We start from the raw sequence: 27,320 nt of genomic DNA on the forward strand, positions 1-27,320 counted from the left end.
TAACTCTCTCCTCATCCCACTGTGGAAGAGTGAGCAAGTGGCTGTGTGGGGCTTGGTTGCTGGCTGGGGTTAAAGCACAATACATGTGGACAGGAATAGGCACCGCGGCTCAGGGGTCCTAGATGGACCTATGCATACACAGGGATTGTTAAGCAATCTGATTTGTCCTTCAGTCATACCCAAACTCATCAACTAGAGTTAAGACTCATCCATCACAGGTCAAGTTCTTCCTGAAAGCCAAAGCTATGGAAAACAGAGAATCTGTTTCCTCCCGGCAAGTCTTCAACCCATTCAACAAGAAAAATCAGAACTGAAGTCCATGTACTGCCAACTCCTAAATTTATTCTGAAGAAGAAACAGTGCATAACACTTTTTTCCTATGCTTGTTTCAACTTGCTAGTGATTGAAAGGGTCTTCTTGAAGGAGCTGGTAATGATTACATTTTCATGGTTGGATTTATCTCTTATAACAGCCTGAACTGCAAATTCTACTCAGCAGCAAAATACAGAAGTAATCCAAGAAAAGGATCCAATCCATGGAAGCCCATGAGTTTGTTGCTCACATTTTGCTAGGTTTCTGCTACTGGGTGATAATTTTCCTAATTGCCATTTGGACAGAGACACAGTTACTCACATCCAAGAGCACCTTGGCTCTACCAGTCCTAACTGGGAACTGGGGAAGTTCTCCACCCTTTAAAAAACAAACCACTAGTGCAAAAGGCTAGCTGTTTATTTTGAGAAAGCCTAGAAAAAATATTTAAATGCTTCTAATTTCTTGGGGGATTTTTGGTGGACTGAGCAATTTCTATCTCTATCTTTTTGAGTTCTCATAAGTAGGAATATCCAATTTTTTACTTTATTTTACTACAAATGTGAGCTTTAGAAGGCATATTTTTAGATATTTCAGAAACCTGAGAGAGGCACGCCCTCTTATTAAAAGTAATCCTATTCAGAAAATGGCATTACAAACATTAAGCTTCCTAAACACAATGGTACCATCTCACCACTATCATCACAAAGATAAAAAATTGAGTTTTTAATTACTTTAATGGTTGCGAGAAAAGGAACAAAGTGCCTTCATTTAAGAGCTAGAAAGTTCAAACCATTCCCCTGTAAACTCTATTTCTTCTCTTGGGAAAAAGAAACTTCTATTTCTGTTCTTTAAGGAAGTTGGCCAAGAGGAAAAGAGTAATTATACCAAATGGCACATTGATAATGAGTATGAATATGAGTTGAGAAACCTCCCTCAGTAACAGCCTAGCAAAAAAATATGTTTCATTGGACTCTGAAAGGAGACAGCCTGTATCCCTGTTCAGGAATTTACAATAAGTACTAAATACTTTTGCTTTAAGTACCTAAGTGTAGCTACATATGGTCTTTGCTGATTGTCATTATAATGAGAATTTTGTTTATTCAAATGATGGTTAGTTTAGACCTTCAGCTGTGGTGAAATATGTGTTTTGGCCCTTATGGTAGAGCCTTGAGTTTCAGAGATGAATACTCAAAGGGGAGTATTCACCCCTTCACTGCTGGCACTGGACAAAGCAAAAAACCGATGAAATCTGACTTGCTTACATGCTGAAAGTTTCCTTTCAAAGTTACCAAGATTCTGCCACCAAGCAGAAAAAACAAGCGAACAAAACCCCCAACAAACCACAACAACTACAACATAAGACTTTCTGAGCATTTTTTGACAATATAAATTGACTCTGTCCATATAATCTATGGGGAACAGTGTTCCCAGTTTTAAGTACTGCTCTCTTTTAGAAGCATCCACACAACATCCTACAAGTGTCACAGATCCCCTTCTGTCCAGTCAAATGTCATATGCTCTTCCAACTGAGCCAGAACCTTTGCCATGCAAAACCAAGTGTTCAAAAATCTCTTTGACTTGTGAATTCAAACAAAATGCTGTTTAAGTAGAGACTAACATGAACCATAACATCTGGCTGAGTACATCAAGCTTTACAAAGTTTGTGATAGTGTTCAGGATGAAAAATTTCCTAAGCATTTACCTACAAAGGGAGGACACAAGAAAGAAAACAGGTATATCCTTGCAGGTACTTATACACAAATATATAAAAATGGAACCTGATGTACATGCAATAATAATGCAAAAATCTGAAATAAATTAATCATAGCAGGTGAAGAACACTTTCATTCACTTACTAAACCCAGAGAATAGCTGCAACTAGCTCCCAGCAGCTGAATTCTAAAAGTAAAACCCATCTTCATATAGGCTTGCAATTTTTAAAAAATTATTTCTCTCACATGACCCAGTGGCCAAAGAAGACCAGAAAGAAAAACAAATGAAAACAATCCCAAAGAAAAATATTGCCAAAAAGCACCCTTCTTGAGTCTCTGTGCAATGCCAGAAAATGTATTAGTGAATTGATGCCTATCTTGCTGTTTAGTGAACTGGCTGTTCTGCCGACTTGAGATGAATAAGAGAAAGGAGCATCAGTTCACTGGAATTACAGGATCTCCCTATTTTTTTTAGGCTTATGGATTTCCATGCTCAGCATAAGCATATGGAGTTCATAACAAAAATGGTATTTGACTGAGATGACAAAAATGCATAGAAAGCCAAACCTACATTAGTAACTAGAGTCAAACAATGCAGGCAAAATGCTGTCCTTATTTTAATGACAGACACAAGAAAGGGAAAAGAAAACACCTCCTGAATTCTGTCTTGTTTATACATGTGACTTGGGGGGTGGACTTCGAAAGAAAGGAAGCTACATAACTGAGCCTAACGAGTCCCTCCTTACTTTACCCTTTAGATATCATGTCTAATTCTCTTCAATGGCTGCTAGAGGAGCCCAGGTTTGTCAGCTATAGAGAGCAGAGCAGACAGTCAGAAATTGCTCTTCTCTATTCAGATGCTGGAGCAAGCAGCAAATTCTGTCTTAAGTGCCACGGCGGTTTGCTAGAAGACATCTTCTTACCCTCATGGCCATAAACCAGCAGACAATTCTGGGGCTGTGAATATTAATGAAAGCTTTAGTCATCTCACTCTTCTATTTCTCAACAGGGTAAAATTCAGATTCAAACAGGCACACAAATCTCTGCACTTGGCTTTCCCTTCAGGGTGAACCCAAATTTCAAAACTATTTATCCAATAAAACCAGTGTGCTAGCATAAGGAAAGCATCTTGTTTGGCTGGTGCCTGGGACGAGAGGGAAGAGGTCTTTTAATAGTGGTTCCACTTCTGGTTCAAATAGCTTCCACTGTCCATCCATCCATTCATCCTTTCACACGTCTGTGTACTTACACTGCTGACTGTTCAGCCTGTGCATCTGAATTTTTATCAGTGTTGACATTTTAAGAAGCTTGGAAAATAAAATGAGAAAGATAGGATTCTACAAAGGTCTATAGCAGCATGACAAACATACTCTTTATATCAGTTCAATTTCAGATGATACAGAAGAAATAACATTTCTATTTATTTTATTTATTTACTTACTTTACCAAAAGCAAGGCTGATAGAGTCTCCATGTTAAAAATAACATTGGAGCTGCACACATACTGCGTCAGATAGTATCAGAATATTGGAAATGTCAAAGCAGCTGCACCCATGCATGGGGTAAAGAGAGATAAAGCTGGTGCCATAATCCTTATGACATGGACTGCTGACATTAGGGACCGTGTCTGCAGACTGCGTGGATGTTGTGAATATATGGATCACCAACACTTTGGAGAAGTTTGCTAATATATGGATGCAGTAGACCACAGTGACATTTCCAGGCCTGGCTAATTTGTCACGATGCAGTAAATTAGTATTTTAATTATTTATCTTAAGATCTCCAATGCACAGAAGCCTGCTTACCAACATTTCCATCTGTTGATTCTTGAATCTGTATTAAAAGGAAAACTAACACGCAGGACAACATTAGTTGTGTTGCAGCTGAACCCCCCTCAGCCTACTGCTGAAGATAAAAAATATTGTTATCAAAATTTCTAACAAAACTTAAACACTTCTTTCTTGTAATGACCTAATATTCTCAGTATTACTAGCATTACACTTCTGTGCTTCCAAAAGATTTAAAATACCATTAGTCTCTGTTTTTTTCAAACAGATAATCAACTTCTCTTAGGAGGCAAGGTGAAATAAAAATCATTTTCTGCTACCAAAATCTCTCAAGATAAGTTAAATAATTCAATCCATTTTCGTTTTATTCCCTGCACTTCTATTGCACAAAGCCATTAGACTAATGGCCTGAAAAGTGTCATGCAAAAGATGACAGAGGGCAAGATCCTTCGCTTAAGCAGTGATAGGGGAGGGTGTCTACTGGACTGCAGCACTAAACCTGTCATCCTAGCCTGGGGCTGCATAGCTCAGGGCAGGAGGAAGGAAATACAAGATTTGAAGTACATCTGGTATCCAGTCACTGAGACTGAACACCTCTCCTATTTAGGGGCAAAGAAATGGGTACAAGAGTAATCACAAATCAAGTGACACAAACCAAGGTCTTGGAGCCTGCATGTCTCTCACCCCAGTCTGTGTCCTGACTAGCACACTATAAATCATAAATATGCAGAAATCTGCCCTCCTCTTCTCTTTGGACATTTTGAACATAATTTTATTTTATGGGAAGGAGGGGTGTTGGGGAAGGCTGGGGAAATATCTGGCTTTTATTCCTGAATCATATTTTCAAACTTTCAAAATTTCCACTGTTTATGCAGAGGCTGCCAGTCAGGTCTGGTCATCTCTTATTTGTGTTTTTTCTCACTTGGGATCCAGAGCTTTCCTTTGGTGAGGAACACTGCTTGTCCATGAGATCTCTCTCAACAGCACATCTTAATGATGGCTGATGGGCACTGTGATTTTGGGCATGTTTTAGGCATGGTAATGCCTGTGCATTGCCAAGCCAGAAGGCTATGTCTAGTAGTTCCAAAGAAGCTACAGCAGGTGGTTTTACAATGACAGATTTTATTTTTGATTTAAATTATACTGTGTGCTCATTGTTTTCCAGAGCAACAGAAATAATTAATCTTTTTTTGAATTTAGGAGTCTCATCCAAAGGCAAAGGCTCTGCTAGATTTGCCTTATCTTCAGTAAGCTCGACCCAAAGCCAGAAAAGTCAGGGAGAGATGACAGTGACATGAACAAACATCGTCTTACTCCTCTCCACTTAATGCTTTCTGAGACAAGGAGACTAAAAGCAACAGACCAGTGAAGATTCATGTCACTTCACAAGAGCAAAAAAACAGCAAGAGGACAGTTTTCCACCTCACAGGGACGACAAGAACATCATTATTTTCCAAGAAGCGTGCAAATCAAAGTCAAAAAGGAAAAACAGGGCCTCCAAGTGTGTCCCAACTTCACCCCTCTGCAGCTTTGCTGCATTCATCTAGATAATGGCAAACATCACCGTGCAGTTCAGTTTCAAAGGAAGCCACTGAAACACACAGACAAAGCTGGCTTAACCACTCTGCACTCTGGTGGTCCCCCTCAGTCACACCAGTGCCCTGATGCCCGGGCTTGGCAAATGGATTTGGGAAGGCACGTGAGACCTGGAGTTATCCATTAAACAGGCTACAAATATATCCAATTAATCTCAGACATCCTGGCAGACCGTTAGCAATATGGTACCGCATATACTTATACTGTGCTCCAGAAATTAGATTCTGGCTAATTGCAGTCTGAATAAGGTGTTAGCAACAGGAAGCCAAATTTGGTATGGGCAGATTACAAACAAGACAATCTTAGGGCATACAAAGGAATAGCTATACATTTACTACCAGTCACTGAAATAGATCAAGAAACAAAAACTTACAATACAAAATTGATGTAGAAAACCTACCTCCTCTGCTGAGGGAGCAGCAATGAATGATAATGTTATAAATACAATGGTATACTCAAAGGATAGGTTTTGCTCATCAGTCAAGAAGCCCATAAATGAACTCTGCTGCTTTTAATGATATCATATACAAACAAAAGAAAAGGAAAAGAAAAAGAGAAGAAAGGGACATCACATGGCAGAATACTGAGTCTTTTGATCTCTTCCCTACACACCCAGTATTTCTCTGATGTTAAGCTCTGACAGGCAGTGACAACATCAATGAATAAAACTCCAATAATGGTTGTAAAGTGAAGTACTTCCATCTATCTCATTTTCTTCTAAAGAATCCCAAGTTTAAAAAACTGTAAGAAGCCAGCTGAGCATATCACCCTCTAAGAGAAACATCTCTAAGTAACTGAGAGGTACTTGGAAAAGACAAAACACAGAAATGGAAACCAACTGCCTACCGGGGCAGGTATCAAAGCATAGAATAGGACATACAGGTGATGAATGTAAAAAAAAAAAGACACAGAAAGCCAAGCTTATTCAGCCAGGTCGATATCAGACAGTTTGAAGTGCTCTGGTAGTAGCAGAGTGCGACAAGAACATGCCCCTCCGTGATCTATACCACCATCCACATCTTGCCTCTTTTTTACAAATTGCTTGCCCCCTTCACACATTGAAAACTTGTGGCCTTTTATGGTTTATTGAACAGTTCTATATTATATTTCTGATGTATCTAACTTGGTACAGAAGAAGCAAAACTAGGCATACTAATCAAGATGGCAACAAATACTCAGAGCAGATCATTGTTAAATACAGAAAAACCGCTGTATCGCTTTCATCATACTTGAAGGCATTTTATCCGTTTTTCTGAAGTTCCTGCAAGGAACTTGCATTGGTTGCCCCAATCTTTGCATTTAAGAGGCTTACATGTCTCAAGACTTAAAACTTGGTTTTCAGAATAAAAAGCAGGATGATAAAATGCTATCAAAAGCTGACAATGGAGTTACAGCATTGGAAAAGAGAGAAATCAATAAGAGGAGACAGAACTGAAACAGGCAAGCCATCTGTTCTCTAAAGACCCGAAGAATTGAGATGTCCTCTTATCCGTGTCATCATGTCAACACTGTGTAATAAAAATGAGAGGGTACTGAGCCATCATGACCAATTCCATTTATTTTTTTGTTTTATTCCTAAAGTTCCTCAAGTCAATGTCACAGATATACAGAATTCCCAGAAAAGGTGGCTAACATTTCTTCGGTAGGGACACAGAAGTTTTCACTGGAAAACAAAGAACTGAGTCATCTTCTTGCATAAGCTTGACCCAATCTTGTGTACACTTTTTCTCCCCATACTATCTAATTTACCCAAGTGAAGACCTTGCTTACTACCTATATTTTTTCTACAGTTTCTGTCAATAATGAAAATTATATTGCAGTTTTGGACAAGACATCTTCCAGGGCTTCTCAAAGTAAGCCTGGAGCTTTGCTGGGTGACAGCCCATGCAAACCTGACTGTGAACTTCCTATTGCCAGTGTGGTGTCACCCGGAATGGTACACAATTGTCTTATTTTGTGGCCAGTAGTTTTTGCTACAGGTAGTTTAACAGGATATGAGTTAGTCACTACAGAGATGCATGTGAGCAGTTAATGACATGCCCCAGGCTTGGTGATATTTCTTCAGCTTTATTTTAGGACATAAAAGTCCCCTCCTCTCTTTCCCCATCCCTTTTCTTCTGCTGCAGACTAGCCAACTGAAATAATTGCTAGTGTTTAAGGAAAGCCTCACATATCACTGATCAGCCATTTGCATTTCCTAGTCTTGGCATGCAAGCCAGAGGTATCTCCCTCATTTAGCCCAAATTGACCCTTTTGTTCCTCTTTTCTTCCTCTCCACTGTCCTCCCTGCTTGCAGGCCATGTCCAGCCACAGCAGCACTAACAGCATCCCTGTTAGTCTCTGATCTCAGGTCAAAATCACAGGTAACTGAGAAGCTTCTGTTAGCCCCCAACATGCAAGGCACACTGATGAGAGCAGGGCACTGGGACTTTGCCCTCTCCCTGGTAAAGGAAAGGTAAAGGACCATGTCCTGCCTGCCTTGGGATTTTAACATCTGGAAGTTACCATGAGCAGAAATCACACTTTCCTCTTAGAAACTGTGATTTATTCTCAGTCTGCAAAACACCAAGGGTTTGTATCTTTTGGAGCAGGAAGTGATGCTGGTGGAAGCAAAACGGGCCACCTGTTGGGACAGGGAGTATCTTTGTTTGATCTCATCAACTTCAGCATAGCATCGTATTCACCCAAATAAACCACGACAGAGTTCAACTGACAAAAACAAACCAATTTTGTTCTATGACCTGTTCTGCAAAGGAGACATATTTCACATCACAATGAAAGCCCATGTCTTACCCTCCCTGCCTCTTTTTTTATGGTAACTATCCCTCAGAGACTAAAGACTCACATCGCATAATTGTATCAGCTGTTGAAACCTCAAACATATTTTTCAGCTTCCCACGCTTCACAGCAGGACCAGGTACACTGTTTTTTGGCCTGCTTATCCATTCTATGTAGACTAATTTTTTTACTCCCAAATATTTTAGTATTTTTGACAGGTACAATTGTAAAAGACTGCAATGCCTCATAGCCACATCCTGTGCTCCCTCTACAGATGGTAATGGAAGAGCAGTTCCTGTTTGAAATAATGTGAGCATTAGTGAAGTTAAACTTATTTTTATACACAGCTCTTCCAGGGCTTACACCCTCAGAGACAATCTCTTCAGTGATGCTAAGGTAATTGTTCTCAAGGTTCGCAGTTGAAAGAAATAACAGTCTTTAATTCCAGGTAGGAATCACATATGCACACAAACAGACGTATATGCACATGCACAACCCCCATACAGAACCCTCTCCCTTTCTATTTGGAAAAGATATTTATCTAGAAGCTCTAGAAGAAACACAGTGGCAGAAAAACAAGTGCTGGAATTCCTACGGCAACAGTATCTCACTCCACGTTGATTTTCAGGCATATATAAGATCATAGAATAATTTCTGCCTAAACAGCAAAACCCTGAAGTACAGGAACACATAATAAACAGACTGAGTCTGAGCTCTGAATGAAACCTTTTGGGTATGTTAATTCTTAATATTATTTGTATTTCCACTACACTTGCACCTAAAGACCCTAAAACCCTGGAGCCTCACAGTCCTTGGCACTAGGAATGCAAATGGCAAGACAGAGTACTTTCCTCCCCCCCTCCACTAAAGGACTCATAGTCTATTTACAGACCAGCAGGTAGGTGAAAGGAAATCCCACTATCTCCATTTTACAGACAAGAAACTTGGGTATGGAACAATACACGGATGGACATGTCTGAAGTTGCCCAGAGATACTCTGCAGAGAATGCTTGAGCTGATAACCCTCATCTGTCAGTGAAAAAAATCGCTCTGTTCTGTGTAGTCACTCCTTCCAACACACTTTTAGGTAACTGCTTTCCGCTTAGGTTTTCTTGTCAGATTCTCTGCATAAAAATCTAAAGTATTGCACTTCATTTGTTCCACTCACTCTTTCTGTTAGGTCATTTCTGGGTGTCTTTGAAGACTCTACAGTTCTTTCTAGCCACACTAAAGTAGAGATGTGTCTAAATCATGTTCCAGATCAAGGCTCAGACTTCGGCAGGGCACTGAGATTAGCAATTTTCAGTGTATGAACATCTTAGAAAAACCCCTCTTCGTCCTGCACTTGTTCCACCAACTACTGTTCTCTTGCTCATCAGTCATGTCCTCTGGTATGACCCAGCACTGTCACAGCACTCCCAGAGACCACCAAAATTAGCACACTGAGAAGTGCTCTGTACATACCAGGAAATGTTTAGCACTCCAGTGCACTTTGATCTCTTGTAGTTCCAGCTCCTTTTGCTCTACAAGCTTATCAATCACTTCCCCATGTTCACAAGCAGAAAGTATTTTCATTCCCCTTCATGCTTCTGGAACTTTCAAAGTGCCTCCACTTGTGTTGTCTCCTCAATTCTTGTCTGTTTTTTCCTTAGAATTTTTTCAACTCTTCACCATCCTGATTCAACTCTTCACCATCTCCCAACATCTTCCTCTCAGCCCTCCTCTGGCAGCATTCAGAGCTCAGTCCTGATTGCTCTTTTATTCCTGGAGGTGACTCATATCTTTTTCTACGCTTGACCTCTCTCTCTTGGTTCAGTCTACCATGTCTGATTGCCTCTATGGCATCCTGTCCTGTATATCTCTTGACCATACCTCATTCTTCCCCCACATACAGTTTCGCTAGTCCATTTTCAACACCATTTCTGTTATTCTGTCACCCAAACTTTCAGTATAGGTGCTTTATAGACCCCTATCTCTATTTTCCAACTAAATTAGCATTAAACAAATCCATTCCTTTCAGACCAATGGCTAAAGCATCTCCCACTTCAGTGTTCATTACTGTAGCCTCCTGCTTCTCTTTGAGCTTCTCACTTCTTATTTTTTACCTCATCAAAATGCTGCATCCACATCAACTCCCCTTACCCTTACTTTAGTGAGCCCACCTGCATCTCCAAATTCTTTCACCAACTTCTCTCCAAATTACATGACCTCCTTTCCAAGATATATGACGCAGCACCTGCTTCCATCTTTTCCTTCCGTTTCATGGTTATCTCTTCTACTATTCTCCTAGTCATGATTTTTGCTAGAATGGTTAGTGGTCTTTGAAGAATTTCCCTATGTTTCAGCATAAATTTTCCTTTTCCTAGTGCAGTAGTACAATGAAAATGCAGAGGAAGACAATGACTAGAATCCAGGACTCATAACTGGATTTGAAGGATATTTCAGCACTAAATCAATGTATCCCACTGATTTGCCTATGCTATAGGGACTGAATCCTGGTCTTTGTACACAGTTCCAACAAGTAAAATAGTTGTTCAGGTCACAGGACTCACACAGGACTTTTAGGTACACTAGCGCAACTTTAGGCCTGCAAGACCATATATAAACCATACATAGCTTGAATAGGAGGGTGGGGGGGTCACATTGCAAAGTTCAGTGGGTTCCCCTTATAAAAAGTACTAAGTGGTCACTAACTGTGAGGATGCACAGACATCTTGAGATCCCAACAGGTTTCTTCATATCTGAGTTATTCACAGATTTTTACCTGATCTCTCCAGAGGATATTATCATCACATCATAATTTTAGTTCATTATATCATCCTTTCCCTTCAAGCCCCAACAGGTCCAGAACAGGTATGCATCAGAGAAAAAACTGTTGTCTTTTAGTCCTGAAAAATGTGACAGAGTCAAACCACTGAGCGTGACCACCTAGTATAGCTGGGACTACAGTTCCTTTACTTTCTGAAAGAAACTTATAGCTGTGCATGCTGGTGGGAAAGAAAAGATTAAGGTTGTACTGGTATTAAATACCTTTTAAATTATGATCTTATAAGTTATTTGCATGAGGTGGAATGAAATCCTACCCCACAGAAGGAGGGGGTGAAAACGGACCGATGAGATGCTCTTGAAGCCTGCTGGCTGGGAGCCTCTCTGCTCTAATCTTTGCCTCTCTAGGGTTACTAGATTATCTCCTGTCAAGAGGCATACCCTCCCCTTGGAGTACCTAGCAGTTTGAAGCTAAATAATGAAATATAGAAAAGAAAGCAAACTCCTTGAATACATACCTATTTGTCTGCTAGGAGGTAAAAGTAACTGGAGTTATACATTCGTATGCATCCATGTGTACATGTATGCCTTAAAAGGGAGGAAAGCATGTTCTTTTCTTACTGTGCTAAGATGTCAAGTACAAGGTTGCAAAAAAACCTCAGCAAAAGACGTTGATGCAACCAAGTTTTAGGTCATTTTGATTAATCTAGGAAAGCACATTTTAACAAATGGTTTCATTTGCTTTTAAGGATAAATAAACCACACTAATGCTGTAAAGTAACTACTACTGCTGGACATAGCTCTTCATTTAATATCTGTGAGGCTTGCTGTCACTAGCAGCACATAAGAAGAAAGAAAACACTCAACATTTTGTATAGCCTTCATCAGACTCTTCCCTCTGCTGTATTGGCATAAGCAGTAAGAGTGCTTAACCCACTGTGGGTTTCCAGGGTTCTCAGGCTATCTTCTCCCTCTCCACCAAAAGCAATTCCATTCAGCTTTAGCTGCTTTTTAATCAAAGAAAACTATAATCACACTAGCAGGCTGCTAATTCTGAAGCGACACTAGCAAAACCACAGTTACTTCATTAAACTGAAAACCTGTGGTTGACAAAGGACCATGAGATCCCAAATAATATTTTGCTCTTTTGCATAGAGCAAATGAAAGCAGATTTGGTTAATTAAAATATTATTATTAATAATAGTAATAATACCAGCCTCAATGACAAAGCTGAAAAATGAAGTGCCAACAACTACTAAGAACCTCAGTTCAGAAAACAATAACACTTTCATACTCACATTTATCACCAAAAAAAGCCTTTCCCTGACCTTCAGAAAATGAGATCTGTCTACCACATCTGTTAATAGGGAGTCCTAAGCCGAGTGCCTTCAGTCCTAAGTAACATGTAAATCCACAAAGCAAAACAAAGTAATACAACACTGAAAAAGAATGTGGGGTAACATCTGCGAGGCTATTTTTTCCTGAATGCTTTTATGCTGTTTTTAGTTCTCAGCTTCTTCTAATTGCTGACTTTGGCAAAATCCAAAGAATTTTTCATTGTTACCTTCAAATATCTGCCTTCCCAGAAACATAAAAAGCATATACTTACCTGTAGCAACACCTGTGATCAATTATACCTTCACTCTCTGAATACCCTCTGCAGGTTTTGCTCAGTCCCGAATGGAGAGGGGGAAGGGATGAGAACAGTTGTCTGAAGAGCACTATGCTAATTCCAATAAAAATACAATTTCCCCCATGCATTTGACAGGACCATGAAAATCACACTAGTCAGATTCCAGGTAAATCAGTCCTTCCAGATAGTGAGTTGAGTCAAGCAAACTCTATTGCAGCATGATAAGAAAAAAGTTGATATATCAAGGCAGAAAACCCTGATCTAAAATTCATGGGAATGGGAACAAAACACAATCAATACAAAGAGCAATTTCTAGAACAACTGGGGGAAAAAGGGAAAGAAAAAAAAAAGAGTTGTTGCCTTAACTGTTAGTACAAAGCTTCTGTGGCAAACGAAGGGACCTGTCCCTCTTGGCATCTCCCTGATCGACAGCCTGAATCAGTGCCCAGTGCATTCCTCCCGCGTTCCCTTTCCTCTTTCCCTGGGATCTGTAGAGGAGCAAGCCGAGCATCCCCGTCTCCGACGGGAGCGCACACATGTCCGCGCACCCCCCATGCAAGCACACGCGCTCCCCTGCCTCGGTCCTACACCCACAGCATCTCAGCACTCACCGTCACGGGCTTCCTCCCCGCGACTGCAGTTGCTGCAAATGTGTTTGATCTCCTTGCCTATGTGGTACTGTATCACAAACGAGACATTGTTGTTAGTGGTGCTGGTGGGCTCCTTCAGTGGCTTCATCCTCACTAGATAGAAAGCTTTCTTTTTAGGTTTCTCTCCACTCATGCCTGAGACCGAGCCCTGCCTGCAGCCAGCAGAAGGAAGAGCCAGCATCCCAGGCTGCCTGGCGTGCATGCAATCCGCCATCCGCTCCCGCTCGCCTCGGTGTTTAGCTGCCACACACACAACGGGGATGAAGGGGAGGGCTGGGGGAGAGGGGGGAGGCGGGAGGCAGAGCAGGCAGAAGCGCTGCCTGAGCCTTGCTGCCTGCCCTCCGCGACCCCGATCCTGAACCAATCCCCCGGGCTGGGCTGGAGGATGGTCAGCGTGTGCCCGCTCCCAGCCTATCCCTAAGCCGCGGGTGCCGGACACGGGTTTGGCGGCACGGCGGAGCCTGGCACACCTTTGGATACCTCCTGCGAACACGCAGGAGGCAGAGCCTCCCCTCGCCTCCCCCTCTCGCTCCCTCCGCTTCTCCCATGCCTTTCCCCGTTCCCGCAAGCCCCGAGCCCCGCGTCGCCCGTCGGCCGCGGCCCTCCGGGACGGCGGGCACAGCCACGGCTCTGCCACCGCCGCCGTCCCTGCAAGCGCGCCGCGATCCTTCGGCCTGGAGAACACGGCAACAGGGCCGGCACGGCAGCCTGTCCCGATGAATTAATATTTTACACACAAAGGACTGCCCGACAGCAGGCTGACTGCGGGCTGCAGACCCTCCTCCCCGCGCCTCTGCAGGCAGCTGCGGCTCTGGGGGTAGGGGGCCACTCTGCTTCAGGTGCCCCAGCAAAACCAGACCCCACCCGCTTTCTATTCTTGACTTTTCTCCCCTTTTGCTTCTTATAAAAGACAGAAAAGGTTCCTGGCCTGGGCCGTGCAGGGCTCACTGGACAGTGGCTGGCATTGCCTAGTGACTTCAGCCCAGGTCCCCCTGCAGCGGGACTGCTCCTGGGTGGAAAAGGCTGACCTGACTGGCAGCTTGATTTCCTTTCGACTGCTTATCTGGGGGATGAACTTCTTTGTCGCCCTTGGCTCCTGCTCAAATTGCAGCTGCTCCAGAGAACAGCCTGATCGTTCTCGGCTGCTGGTAGCCTGGGCAGTGCACTTCCAAAACTCCCCCAGCCTGAGAGGGATTATAATCCCTGGCCAGACATGCTGTCAATCCCTTGCTGCCCAGTTGCCCCAAAAATGTGCTGTTTTCATGGCATAGTTAGCAACCCAAGCTGCCCAACCGGCCAAAGCAGCAGCTCAGGACAGTGCCTGTGACACAGAGAATGAGGGGAGCAAAGGTGGGATGCTTGCTTCTGGCAGGGTTTGGGAAGGAAAGCCTGAAGAAGAGATGATAACCTCAGCTATTCTGGCTGCTATTACAGTAATGCGAGTGCTGCTTCTTTAAATCTTCAGCAAGCTATCAGTTTGGCAGGCACTAAGCAGAGAGAGTGCAACTGGGGCAGACGAAACATGGCAAAGAATAACACCATTCTCCTTATTTTTAGCCAAAGCTCTTGTTTGCTGTGAAAAGAAATCCACTCATTCTGCAATTCTTTACCATTTCCACATATTGTTGCCACATGTTTTACTGCAACAAGAGGCCAAAAGAGTCTTGATTCTCTTCAATTGCACATGAAACAGTCAGTGAGATTTTTGCCTAGAGAAGCCAGAGCAGAAACTTAAGGATTCAGTGCTACAGTTTTCCATTTTCTCAAGTTCACGCCTGCACACACACACACACACACACAGAGGCACACAGAAGATGCATGAAACGAAACTGCTGACCTACTTCTTCTGCGTCATTCTGATGCAGGTCTGACTTCTCACCTGGCGCTCCTGAGAGTTGAAACCTTGAGATGTCACATACAGCAAAAAATGCAAGGCTTTACTTTCCTCAGCAGTGTTCACAAATCAGACTAGGTGCTACCAGATCTCATAGAAATACGGACTGAAGCATAGTCTCAGCAGAATTATGCTGTTCACCAAGCCACGCAAGCATCCTACACACTGGGCTATGTATATGCGTTTATGCCGAAAAGAGTCGGTCACCTCAGGTGATGTATTGCCCCAAAGGACTTGAGTTTGCATGTGTTGCTCATCTAAAATTCTTACCCGTTTCATATAAGTGGAAGGAGAACAAGGAATGCAGAATTATTCAGGAAGAAGCAGGTGAATTCCCCGAATGTGCACATCATGTAGCTATGAGTTAATGCACTGAGAAGCCACCCCTTCGAATGCATGATGCTGAGATACTGTTTGTTATGTTACACATTTGGAAAGCAAAGGCTGAGAAGAGTTTGATGCCCCACCAGTCATACAGCAGTTCAACACTTGCAGTGGAATTCCTTCTAGCTTATTCATTGCTTTTGAGAACACCTTCAGTTTGGTTGTGATTCAGAAAATAATTAGGTGAGCAGAAGATATGACCATAATTCACCTTCTGAACTTGCCTACAGTTCAGAGCTGTCACTGGTACTCAGCACTGCTGCATTATGGAAATGGGTCAAGAGAGGAAAGCACATTCACTTGTCAACTTCCCTGAATTTGGGAAGTATGAGTGTTAACGAAATGCAGGGTGAACTCAAAACTGGAATGTCATATCTGTTGTCTCAGGGCAGTATTCGAGTGTTGTGTCTCACCCGTTTTAAGAAAGGAAACTAGACTGATGCATTCAGCAGAGCTGAAGACCAGTAGAGCTGGTCCTGTAAGGCAAATGGTCTTGTAGTTCAGGAATTAGGTACGACTTAGGATATGAAAATCTGGGTCAGGTCATCAGTCTTTTTCAGCCTCCCTCTGTGACCTCAGACAAATTATTTACAATAACTTGATATCTCAGCTCCTTGGCTAAAGAACAGTGATGTTGACATTTCTGTTTTTCAGACAAATTTTATAAAATTATATTCCAAGGTGCTCTAAAAGTGTTTGGAGGGGAAACATACAGACCTTTCAAATACAGAGATCTACTGTTTATAGCAAAATGAGAGGGGAAAGAGGAAAAATTCCATTAGGCTTAGTCCAAATGGTTCACACATTCTAAACTCAAGCTTTTTTGTTTCACTGCATTTTGTTTCAATGGTATTTATCTCTACTCTTCCAAGTCATTTTATTCTAAAACTGTAAAATTCAACTTGGATCTGACAATAGACTTGGTATTCAAACACTGCATTTTTAGTGACTCTGTTATTATCTCCCCACCCCAAACAATTTTTAGGGAGGGACAGGAGCAACTCCTTTCTCAGGGAACTGGAAGATTATCACCTATGTTTTAATCCAGCCTCACATGTACTCCATTCTGTGAAAGAACCACCAAATACTACGTGAACGGACAGAATTTTTTGCAAGCAAATCCCAGGAGATTGCAGAAGCCCAGTTGCTCTGACATGTTTGGGGACATTTGGGAATTAAATAACTGGTCCAGCGACTAACACTGATTCCATGTGGATAAGAACCCCGAATTATTATGGAGAAAGCCCAGTGTATTTTTGCTTGCAGGTGCCATGTATTTTGAATGCAAACAAGCCCTGAAGCCATCTGCTAGTATGTCTCTTGTAACATGCACTTCGCTATAACATGCAAATTGCCTTCATTCCTAAGAGCTGCCTTATAGAGAATCTGAATTTGTCACAGCTCATAAAACAAAAATATGTTTAATTATGATCTGTGTAATTATGGTGAAAGCTGCCACTGCTAATCAGTTCCAGGACAAATAATGTACAACAAAGGTACTACAGTGTTCCTGTAGAAAACTACTTGTTTTGCCTTGTTTTTAAAGATAAGTTAAAAAAAAAAAGGTGTAATAACTCTTTCACTGCCTCAATACACAGCTACAAACCTTGGCATAATTTTATTGCACAGTGGACAACAAAATCAATGAACAGGATGTCAAACGGTTATTTGACAGTGAATCAACAAACTTGCATTCTATTGCCAGCCCACATTTGCTTCTTCTATAAGCTTGGGAAACCAAGCCTTCAGTGCCTCCCCCCTGCAGCCTTTGCCATTAAGGAGAGTGCCATAAAGAAGAGGTGAAATCAGCATCCCCGTTAACCAGAAGACTACTGAGATATTGGGTCATACCTGCATCAAAATCTTTGAGGCCTGACACTGTCTTACCACCCTTTTTCCCTGGACCACGTCTCTCCATGTCATAGATCACTTGGCTAAGAGTCTCTTTTGGGACACTGTGCCCTCAAAAAGCAGGCAAGCTTTTGGCTGCATTTTCCACACCACAAGAAAAGAATATTTATTCTTCTTTCTCCAAGCTGTGGCACTGTGCAAATGCCCAATGCCAGTTGAGACACCCCTGAAGTCTGTCCTACAGCCCTCAGCTGAACAACACGGAGGTTTCTGTGTGGGCAGGACAGGCTCCCTCCTACTTCCAGCACAAATGGGTGGAAAACAAAACCCATGCGGAAGCCTCTCATCCTTATTTCTTTAAATCAAATGATGTCTTGGAGAGCTGTAGTGTTCCCTTGAAGAAGCTGTGGGTAACAGAATGACACTGTCCATGTGAAAATGCTAGACAAATGCAAGTCTAACAAGGCAGCATCACTTCTCAGCAGTTTAGTATTTCTAGCCAAAATACCATGATTCATGTTTTACAGTCTATTTAGGCAGTGATGTTTTTACAGGGATGCCCCTGTACTTGGCAATTTTTTATAAATATTTTCCTTTTCTTCATATTTCCTCTGCCCACTGTACTACACATCCCAGTGAGAATAAAAAAAGAGATAAAAGATAAATTAACTAATTGCCAGCTGCTCTGGTGATTAATGCATACATTGATGTTGTATTACACATACTGAAACAAACTGGTCAACTTGGAGTAAAAAGGAAAATACGTACAATTTACAACACAGGAATCAGCCACTAACACAGTACCTCCTTTGGTAGCATCTTTAATTCACTATCAAAAAAATGCCCCCAAAGCCATTTCAGGACAGCTGACATTTGCCAACGTAATTTGTTGCCAGGTAGAGAATCTTTCTAGTTGCAAGGCACAACTTAAACCTAGATACTCAAATATTTTCTATTTGCAAGGCAGTTAGTGCAGCAGGAGGACTCCAGTCCATGGCAGGGGCTCCAGGGTGCTAGGTTGACAGTATTTCTGCTTACTACATGGCACATCAGCAAAACTGAGAGCGCAAAGAGGAGGGAGAATCACCCTGAGACTCCTGCAGGCCAAAATAGAATACGACCTTTTTAGTTCTGCAGCTATAAACATATTCTTAAGCAACAATCCCAACTACTCCTTGCAGTTACAAGCCCAAGAGATCCAGGTGATGAGTGCCACACAAACAAAGGCAAACTGAAGGAAGAAGAAAGGAAATAAAATTCCCTTTCTTGGCTTTTCTACATTCAGCAACACTTCTGAAGCATCACAAGTCTCATTCTTGCTCTACCTGCCGGGCTCTCCACATCCTCTACACATGGTTTTGCTATGATGGAGTTATCTCCTTATTTAGGAGAAGCCCTGCTTTATTTCAGTGTGATGCCATATGGTGTGATGAAAATGAACAGAAAAGGTTACACACAAAAACCACATAAGCTTAGAAACACCTGTTTGCTGCAAGAGTGAAGAACTACTAATGGCAAAGGCCTTCTAAGGATAAAAAGGAAGATGTCATCCTACCTAGCAGGACAGATGGAAAGTTGCTGAGCCATTGCCATTTGAATGCCCAAATATATATGTGCAATTAATGCCCAAAGGCTGATGAAGCTAAGGGCATCAGCAATGAACCAGTGTGGAGTCTGGATTTGTAAAACAGCTGAGCAAGCAACCATTAGCATTAGATGACACTGAAAGGAAGAGACAATCTTTATGCTGAAATTATAGGTGAAGTTCTTGCTCAAGCAGAGCTTACTGCAAGTCCTAGCACAAGAGCCACCAGTCACTACAGTCCTAAGAAGGTCATTACCTCCCATCTTTGAAAACCCACTCTGAATTTTTGTATCTAATTTTGATGTGGCATGCCCTACGGTTTTATGATCTGATTGGAGGACTTTGTACATCCTGCATAACTGGCTTTCCAAAAGAATGGAAACCTACACTACTTTTACCTTGACAATACACACAGGATAGAGCTGAGACATGAACTGGGACTCAGCAGCACCCCTTCATGTTCTAAACTGAGAGTATGATATTGCTCCTATCTTGAAGTTAACAAAAAGCAATTCCAAAAACCTCAGTGCAATTACAAGATTGAAACTGAGGAGGAATCTGAATTAAGTTCTGCCTGGTCAATTTAGTAATTCAGATGGTTGCACATCTTAACATATACCAAAACACAATAGTGCTCGTGACTTGGAAGGCTCACAACATTGCAGCATCTTCCTTGCTAGTTAGTCCCTGCTTGACACTGAGAGAATAAAGTACAATATACACTGGATTTTCACACCCCACACCGCCCCACTATACCTTTTTCTTACTGCATATAAATAAAGTAACAGCTCCGCACCTTCTGCTTTCCTCTCATCAAAATCAGAGCTGTCTTATTTATAGATGCAGAAAAATATTTTTAAAAGCCTCACAAAACCAAACCCACAGCCAGGTATCAGGCTGCATCTATAATTCCACAGAAGGTTCTGTTCCCCCACAGCCTGCTACAAAAGCCTTATTGAGGGGAGAAGGCAGAGTGTGCCTGTGTGCATACCTGTGACCCTAACAAGCCCCTGGAGGAAAAAAACTGAATATGACTTATTCTTGTCCAAATTGCTTTGAGACATGAAAAAGGGAGAGGGAAGGTTCAAAGGAGGAGTCCAAGCCTCTAGAGTAAATAAAGTCAAGTACTGGTCACCTCTGGGTGACAAACAGGTAGAACTGCTCCCACATAATGCATTAGTTTTATACTGTTTCCTACAGATACAGAAACTAGGCACTCATGGTTTTGTGTTTTGTTGTCTCCAAGTAAAACTACATGTTTGAAAAGCAAAGCAAAGAAAGCAACAAGAGGATTCCAGAGCTGTGCACTACAACTGTTTCATAACAAGAACCTTAATTTGGACAAAATCAAATGTTTGACTTAACAAGGAAAATACAGCAGAAGTCCTGGATTTACAACATTCAACAGAGAAACCTGAAACTGAATGGAACCTACCAAGGTTCTACTGTGATAAACCTAGGACAGCCTTTTCTGGAGACTCTTGCATGCAAAGAAAGCTCAGTAAAGCAGGTCATGATCATCATCTTTCAGGATGCCACTATGGTTTTCTCGCTGTTTTCTCAGAAATTGTACATCTCAAGATGAGAACAAAAGAAACAATGCTGAGAAAAAATCTACTTGTCATTGCTAGTGCCTGGAAATCCTAGGTGGTTAACTTGAAACACCCAAGAAAACCTCAGTCGTTCTAGACCTGCCGCTTGGGATATCCTGAAACTCTATCCCTTTTAGAGTGTGTGGGATAGACATGAATATCACAAAATCCCATAAGTTTAAGACTTTCTATTCCCTATCACCAGCACTGAAGGACTGAGCTATATACAGTGATCTGTCTACCCTGGCTCCAGAAAGGTCTGAGTCATCTGGCTTTAAGGAAAATTTAAGAAAATAGGTCAAACTGAACTTCCATCACAGGCAATTACAGTGAAGTCAATCAGCTTGCACAAGCATTGCTCTCAGCACAAACTGCCCTCACACTTCTATCTACAGAACTAATCAAATTAATTCCTGATCATATCAAATAGCATGGCTTTTCTCAGAATATACAGACTAACATTCCCTGTTGATAATCCTTACTTTTATTGTTGCTTCTCAGGCCAAAACTATGGAGAAGGATCACACTGTAGGAATCTTTTTTCAAGTAATACATTCAAAATAAGTAAGAGTGTGGCTTGAAATTGCTAGGCAGACCAAAAGATTTATTTCCAAGCAATTAAACAGATGGTTATTATCTCAGAAACTCTCTACTGGATACTGAGATCACCAACCTACAGCAGAGAAAGTTACGATCAGTACATAATAGGGATGACTGGATTTTTTTGCTTTATAAATGACTCATATTAAGCCTGTTGCTTTTATTTCAGAACAGTTTACTTGAAGGTCAGGGGTATGATGGTGCATGAAGCACACTCATTTAGGGAATACTTTCACACACAAAAAAGAAACAGCAAATGAAGAAGAATACGTTTGACAGACTTGGCCCCAAAGAGCTCATTTGCAGTAACACAATTATAGACTCTCAACCAAGCTTTCCAGGTCAATGGCCTGGGACTTGCTATGTCTCTTGTGCACGAGTGGGTCACAGCCACACAAAACTGACGAGTTTTCATTTCAGTTTTACAGCTCACTACCATTCCTGTAGTTTTCAGTATCATTGTGTTTGAAGCAATGCGAGAAAGTCATAAAATGCAAAAGGTTTTGGAGGATGGATGTGGGGGGAAAGCCAGACAGCAAGTCCACTGAAGTCAAACCCTGACCAAGCTCAGATGAATGATGAGAGGTTGAGCTGAAGGAGCAAGCTAAATGTTCATGAGATCTAACAGAGGTACAAATGAGTAGGCAGGCAGGCAGATTCAAATGGTAACATGAGGCGAAGGGAAGTAACATTGAGCAGGAAGAGAAAGAAGATGAAGGGAAGGAGAAAAGATGAGGAAACCTGCAAACAGACACTTAAACTTTCAGGCTGCCTTTGAAACAGTAGACCCTCTCAACCTTCAGAGGCTTCCCCACCACTGAAAAGCACTTTGTAATCACACATGAACAGTGCAGGAACCAAGAGTACCAAGGCAGCTGCAAAGGATGATTAAGGTACATATGCTAGCAAAGCTGTAGGGGGAAGCTTTCATAAGCATCTGCCTCCACTGGGCCTGACAGCAGCACATACTGTCAATCACCTCACTTCAATAAGTGCTCACATTTTTCTCAAATTAGAAATTAAGACAACACAAATCTCTAGGAATAGCATGCAGTCTCTATACATATCACCTAGTGAGTTAGCAGCTTGCAGAACTGAAATGAAGCAAGAATCTTCTGACATTATCATGAGCTTCTTTTTCAGTCTTTTCTCCTTCAGCATAAACACAGGGTCCTCTGAACAGCACAGAAATCTGCATGAGGAGCTTTTTACTTTCTCCAAGAAAAAAAAAAAAGCAGAAAAAACTGATTCTTACTGTCCTCTCATTAGCCCCTATTATCTCTACTGTGTCCCATTTTTTATCATCAGACTCTTAGTCTGACTCTTAGTCACTGTTTGTACTTTCACTGTGGACTGGTATGAAGCACAAAGTATGGAGGGAAAAGTTTGGCTTTGTATCAGTCCCACATCATCATTTGCCTACCATTCCCATAGTTTACATAACCAGGTTAGTCTGTACAACACCAACAGACAATACATGCACCATCTACAGATCTTGCTGACAAAAAGCCATATTAAGCATTGTTTGCATCTTTAAAACCTTGAATAGCGCTCAACACAAAGAAGCTGCGGTGTGCTAAAGGATCTGAAGAAACAGCTGTATAATCAGTTTTTGCTGGAACATATTATCATGCGAATCTTGCCAAGCTCTTTAACGCCTGCCCATTGGTAATGCCTCAAGATCCAGGCTAGATTTTAGTAATTTTTCAGGGCCTTTTATAAAAGCAGGGAATATTAACAGCTAAAATCTAATTCAGCGTTTTCAGTGATGCATTGCCATAATGTATACCAACATACCTATAGTAATCTTCAAAATCTTAGCCATAATGTGTATAAATTATTCCCAAGAAATAAAAACTTACTAGTAATATTTGCTAATTTTTGAGGTTTTAAAGATTCAACTGCTCCACCTGCATGATCCATAACGCCTACCTGTCAAAACCTAAGCCTCCAGGGGACACAGGTATCATAAAGAGCTGGATTTTAGTTTTCCCAAAGGTTTAAACCAGAGAAGAATGTGTGACTGAAGGCTGAACTAGAAAGGATGCAGTACAATACGCATTCCATTCACAGTGGAGGAAATGCAACAAAACAGTGGTAAAACCCACTGCAGACCTTTTTTATTACTTTGTATTACAAAAAGATTCCAAGGGGCCCCAGCAGAGCTTAGGACTGCAGTATACAATGTACTATGACATTTTAACAGACTTTTTATCCTAATGATCTTCTTCATGTTTTCTCTAGAACAGTAATCCTCTGAGCTTAAAGCATCCCAGCTTCAAGACTTTGTTGGTTGAAAACTTTGGGAAAGCTCTAAGTGCATCATGAGGCCAACAGCAGATGGAAGTTTTCAATCACTTTATGGGTTATTGCTGGAAATACATCAACAAAATGTATACTAAGAGGTCAAACATATCTATGTTCCTTACATCACCATGAACAACTAAGAACTTAGAGTTCGTAAACAGTACTTAAAGGTCATGCTGGAAGAAGATTTGTAAAAGAACACAGTTTACATTCTCTTGTGATGCTTGCACTGAAGCAGGCACTTTTGCATAAAAAGATACTTTCCCCTTTCCACAACAGATTAAGGCCTTAAAGTGAGACTACTGATTAGTTACAGCCAAGCATAAGACCAAGTTTCCCAGGAAGGTTATAAAATCTCCATCTCTATTGGTTTTCAAGGTTGGAATGGGTAAGTCCCCAAGCAATGTGATCTAACTAGACCTGCTTTGAGCTCTGGAGGTCCCATCCCACCTAAATTATTCTATGATTCTAAAACATTCAATCAATAGTATCCTCTTCAGACTTGTACTCTTTTCAGCTAACAATCAAAGGCAGTCTAAGGCCAAAGACTAGCTCACAGGCGTGTGCGTGTGAGGGTACTTCTGCGCTCTGCAACTGCAAGTGTCCAAACTTGCTTGTCAGGGTAACAGCTTTCAGCCACTCAGAAGAGCTATCTGAGTGGGATGTGACCATGCTACAGCCCTTTGGTAAAAAGGTGGTGAGTTGTGCTCATGGGAATATAAACAACTTTTCAGTTTTCTCCAGGGAAGCCTTTTGGCTTTCTTCCTCCTGGAACCTGAAGCTTTCCTTCTTGAGAGATCTCATACACTGTAAGCTGCAAATAAGCCTTTCATACCAAGAAACTACTTTTTCCACCCCCCCCAGCCATCTTTTGCCATTTTTCTAGCCTTTTCAAGAAATCCAGAACTATGCATATTTTGCAATTATGCCTTGTAACCTTTCCTGATAAAGGTTCCTCCATCACTTCCTAGCCACCTCCATCCAAAGGAATGTCACCTCCACATGCTGGTTGCCAGAAGACAACTATCCTGGGAAACACATGTATTACATGACAAAGGGCTGCTCTGCCTGCCTGAGGCTTCACTGTTGATGTCTACACAGAAACATGCTGAGGGGGAAATGGAAAGGCTACCAGCCCTGACAAAACAGGGCACTAGCTGTGGCTGCACATGGGAGAGGAACAGAAATTTTGTGAGGCCAATTTGGCCTCCAAGTGGAAAGGCAGGGACTGTTAATGGGGAACAAGTGTTTGCTTTGCTCTTTCTTTTGTTCTTCTGACCGAAGCAGGACTTAAAAGGAAAGAAGACGAGAAAACAAAGAATATGGGTTGTAGAGAACAAAGCAGCTTATGACAAAACTATTATGAATAGTTGGTTTGCTGCTTAGCTAGGGGATAATGAAGTTAGCAATTAGAGATGATTAATGGTTGAAGGCGTTTTATAACGACATGGAAAGATTTTCATCTTCATATCAGACAGGTTGAATTCAGGTCAAGTCAGTACCAACTGAACGTGAATGCCATTTGATTTATTTCATCAGGTTGTGTGGAATGAGCTTGGTCTCTTGTAAGCTGTTTGGGACAAAGGCTTATTCATAAGTAATCTGTAATAAGCACCTCAACTTGCATGAGGCAGGGCTTTAAACAAGGTACTGTTCAAACAGCCCAGCCTTAAAAAGATTGCAATTCAAGCAGATAGAACTACAAAATTATAATTTAAATATGACAAAGAGAAAGATGGCATAGTTTGTCCAATGTCTTACAAAAATGACGTGCCGGAGCTTTACTTGAATCTATGTTCAATTATGAGCCAGTTCTTCCTGTCTGGGCATTTAGAAATTGCACAGTGCCTGTTGGGCAAAACTGCAGTCTATATAAAGAAGCAAAGAACATAAGGTGCCCTTTACTAGCCATCATGTTCATCAGCATCTTTCAAGAGTCTGCTTCTGTTCTCACAAATCCCCCTAGTGAGAAAGAGAAGGCGTGTTAGTTGGTACCAAGGAATGGCATCAGCTTTTGGCTTGCTGGCAGGAGCTATAAACAACATTGTGTAAAGATAATGGACAACTGCCTCTTCTACTGGGTTACTGTCAGAGGACCACTGGTGTTTGCAAGCCACAGTTTGTAGTTCAGATCCTTATTACAAGAAATTTTTAGCAATTCAGGATTATGAAACCTCTGTTTTTTACATTTTGGGAATAGTATATAAGTACATGAGAAGAGATTAAAGGTAGTGGAGAAAGAAACTTAATTAAGGGACAAAAAGAGGTAGGGAAGCTGGAGGAGAGAAGGAATCTAGGAAATTTAGTTGAGCCTGGGAGAAGAAATAAAGCAAGGATAAGAGACAGGGAGCTAATATACAGACACCCCAGAGAAACTGTAGTGACCTGACCTGTTAGTGGGGTTATACTGATGCAGTCCACTGTCATTGTCACTGACCTAGCACAGATTCAAAATTCTGTGCACCACTGAATAAAGTGTGCTTCATCTAGCACACTATTAACCAATGCTACTCTGCTGCATGTTCTACTTTGAATCTGTGTAATGGGACCATATTGCAGCAGTATAATCACGTTGAATAACTGGACTTTGCGAACTTCTTAAACATCAATTTCCTCACGCACTTAGAAGGCGCAAAACCAATGGTGTGAAGGACAGTGGATGGGGGATTAACTAGTCTTCAGGTCCCCATTCTAGGCTGCACTGTCCATATAATTAGATTTTGCATTTTGACAGTTGTTCCAGAGTTAAATTGTATTAGTTACAATTTTATGAAGTTTGAAGCGTGGAGTTTAGGACTAGGACTCAGGAGCTGTGAATGTCTCCAAGGCAGGAATAGGCTAACTGAGGTACAACCAAGTAATGTTAATAAAGCATCTGAGGGAGGAGGTGGAAAGAAATGTCTGCATGGTTAGGAAGAAAGAAACACAGCTTTGTAAGGAGAGACAAAGGGAGTCTAGTTTTGGATGGCACGGGAGGTGATCTCTTTTCCTTCATTTCTTCCTGTGCCTTCTCTGAGCAGAACAGACAGAAGTGGACATTTTGGACAACAAAGGAAGGGGGAAGGATTGCAGCTTGATTCAAGAGAAAAAATTAGAAGCTAGTTGAGGTGGTAGAGCAGTCAAGGAACTTCTTTACTCTCACATAAACTACTGTGTTCTGTTGCCTTATTCTTTTGATGTTTTCTTGCATTTGTTAAAAGCCCGTGGATTGAATAAATCTATTATCTTTACATTCTGTCTCTTGACTCATTTGACTCTGAGCATATAACATAGCATTTTTGCTGCATAGTAATGGTGACATTGGGACCCTTTTACAAACATTGAGATTTCCAATGCATAGCCCTGGATATCCAAAGGCTTACAGCTGTCCAGTTTCAGAGCTGGTGATGTTAGATTTGACAAAATGACGTATCATCCAGGGACAATTATCAAGAGATCCTTACTATTTTGGAAAAATAGTAAGGAAGACTCATGATCCTGAGGATCCTGAGGCATGAAGAACAATGTCCATGACCTTTGGTTTTGTTCACACATTTTTAAATTGAGTGTGGTCACTCAGATATAGAACACAGAACTCAACTGCTTCACAGAAGCAACTCAGAAAACACACTTTGCCTCTGCATAATAGATACTTGTAAAGTTTAAAGCAGTTCTTCCATGTGTCAGCAGGTACAAGAGGTGCTGCAAGCCTGACTCATTTGCCTCTGTTGACAAGAAGCATGGCAGTCTTTGAGACAAGAGACACTAAAATATCAGTATCTTTTATTCCTAAGGGTCTAAAACTGTGTGCCAACATTCTGTAAATTAATAACTTCCAATATTCCACTTGTTGGAAGGACGGGTAGTAAAAAAGGTATTGTTTAGTTATCATTTT

General features: G+C 41.4%; 1 protein-coding gene across 6 annotated transcripts in view; it reads right to left on the reverse strand.

The window, feature by feature from the left end:
- The window catches only part of PHACTR1 (phosphatase and actin regulator 1), a 301,109-nt gene that overhangs the window by 129,505 nt on the left and 144,284 nt on the right, over positions 1 to 27,320 (reverse strand). The window contains exon 1 of one of the 6 annotated variants that reach the window (XM_051799187.1): positions 13,195 to 13,841. The exons of the other annotated variants lie outside the window; for them this stretch is intronic. Within the exon in view, the coding sequence (XP_051655147.1) occupies positions 13,195 to 13,447 (253 nt within the window). The 5' untranslated portion in view covers positions 13,448 to 13,841. Of the gene's footprint in view, positions 1 to 13,194; positions 13,842 to 27,320 lie in introns of those variants that run through there. 6 annotated transcript variants of the gene reach the window in all.

The sequence above is a fragment of the Manacus candei genome, unplaced genomic scaffold (assembly GCF_025592945.1).
Source record: "Manacus candei isolate 608988 ecotype Guabito, Panama unplaced genomic scaffold, ASM2559294v1 h1tg000049l, whole genome shotgun sequence".
NCBI lineage: Eukaryota > Metazoa > Chordata > Aves > Passeriformes > Pipridae > Manacus > Manacus candei.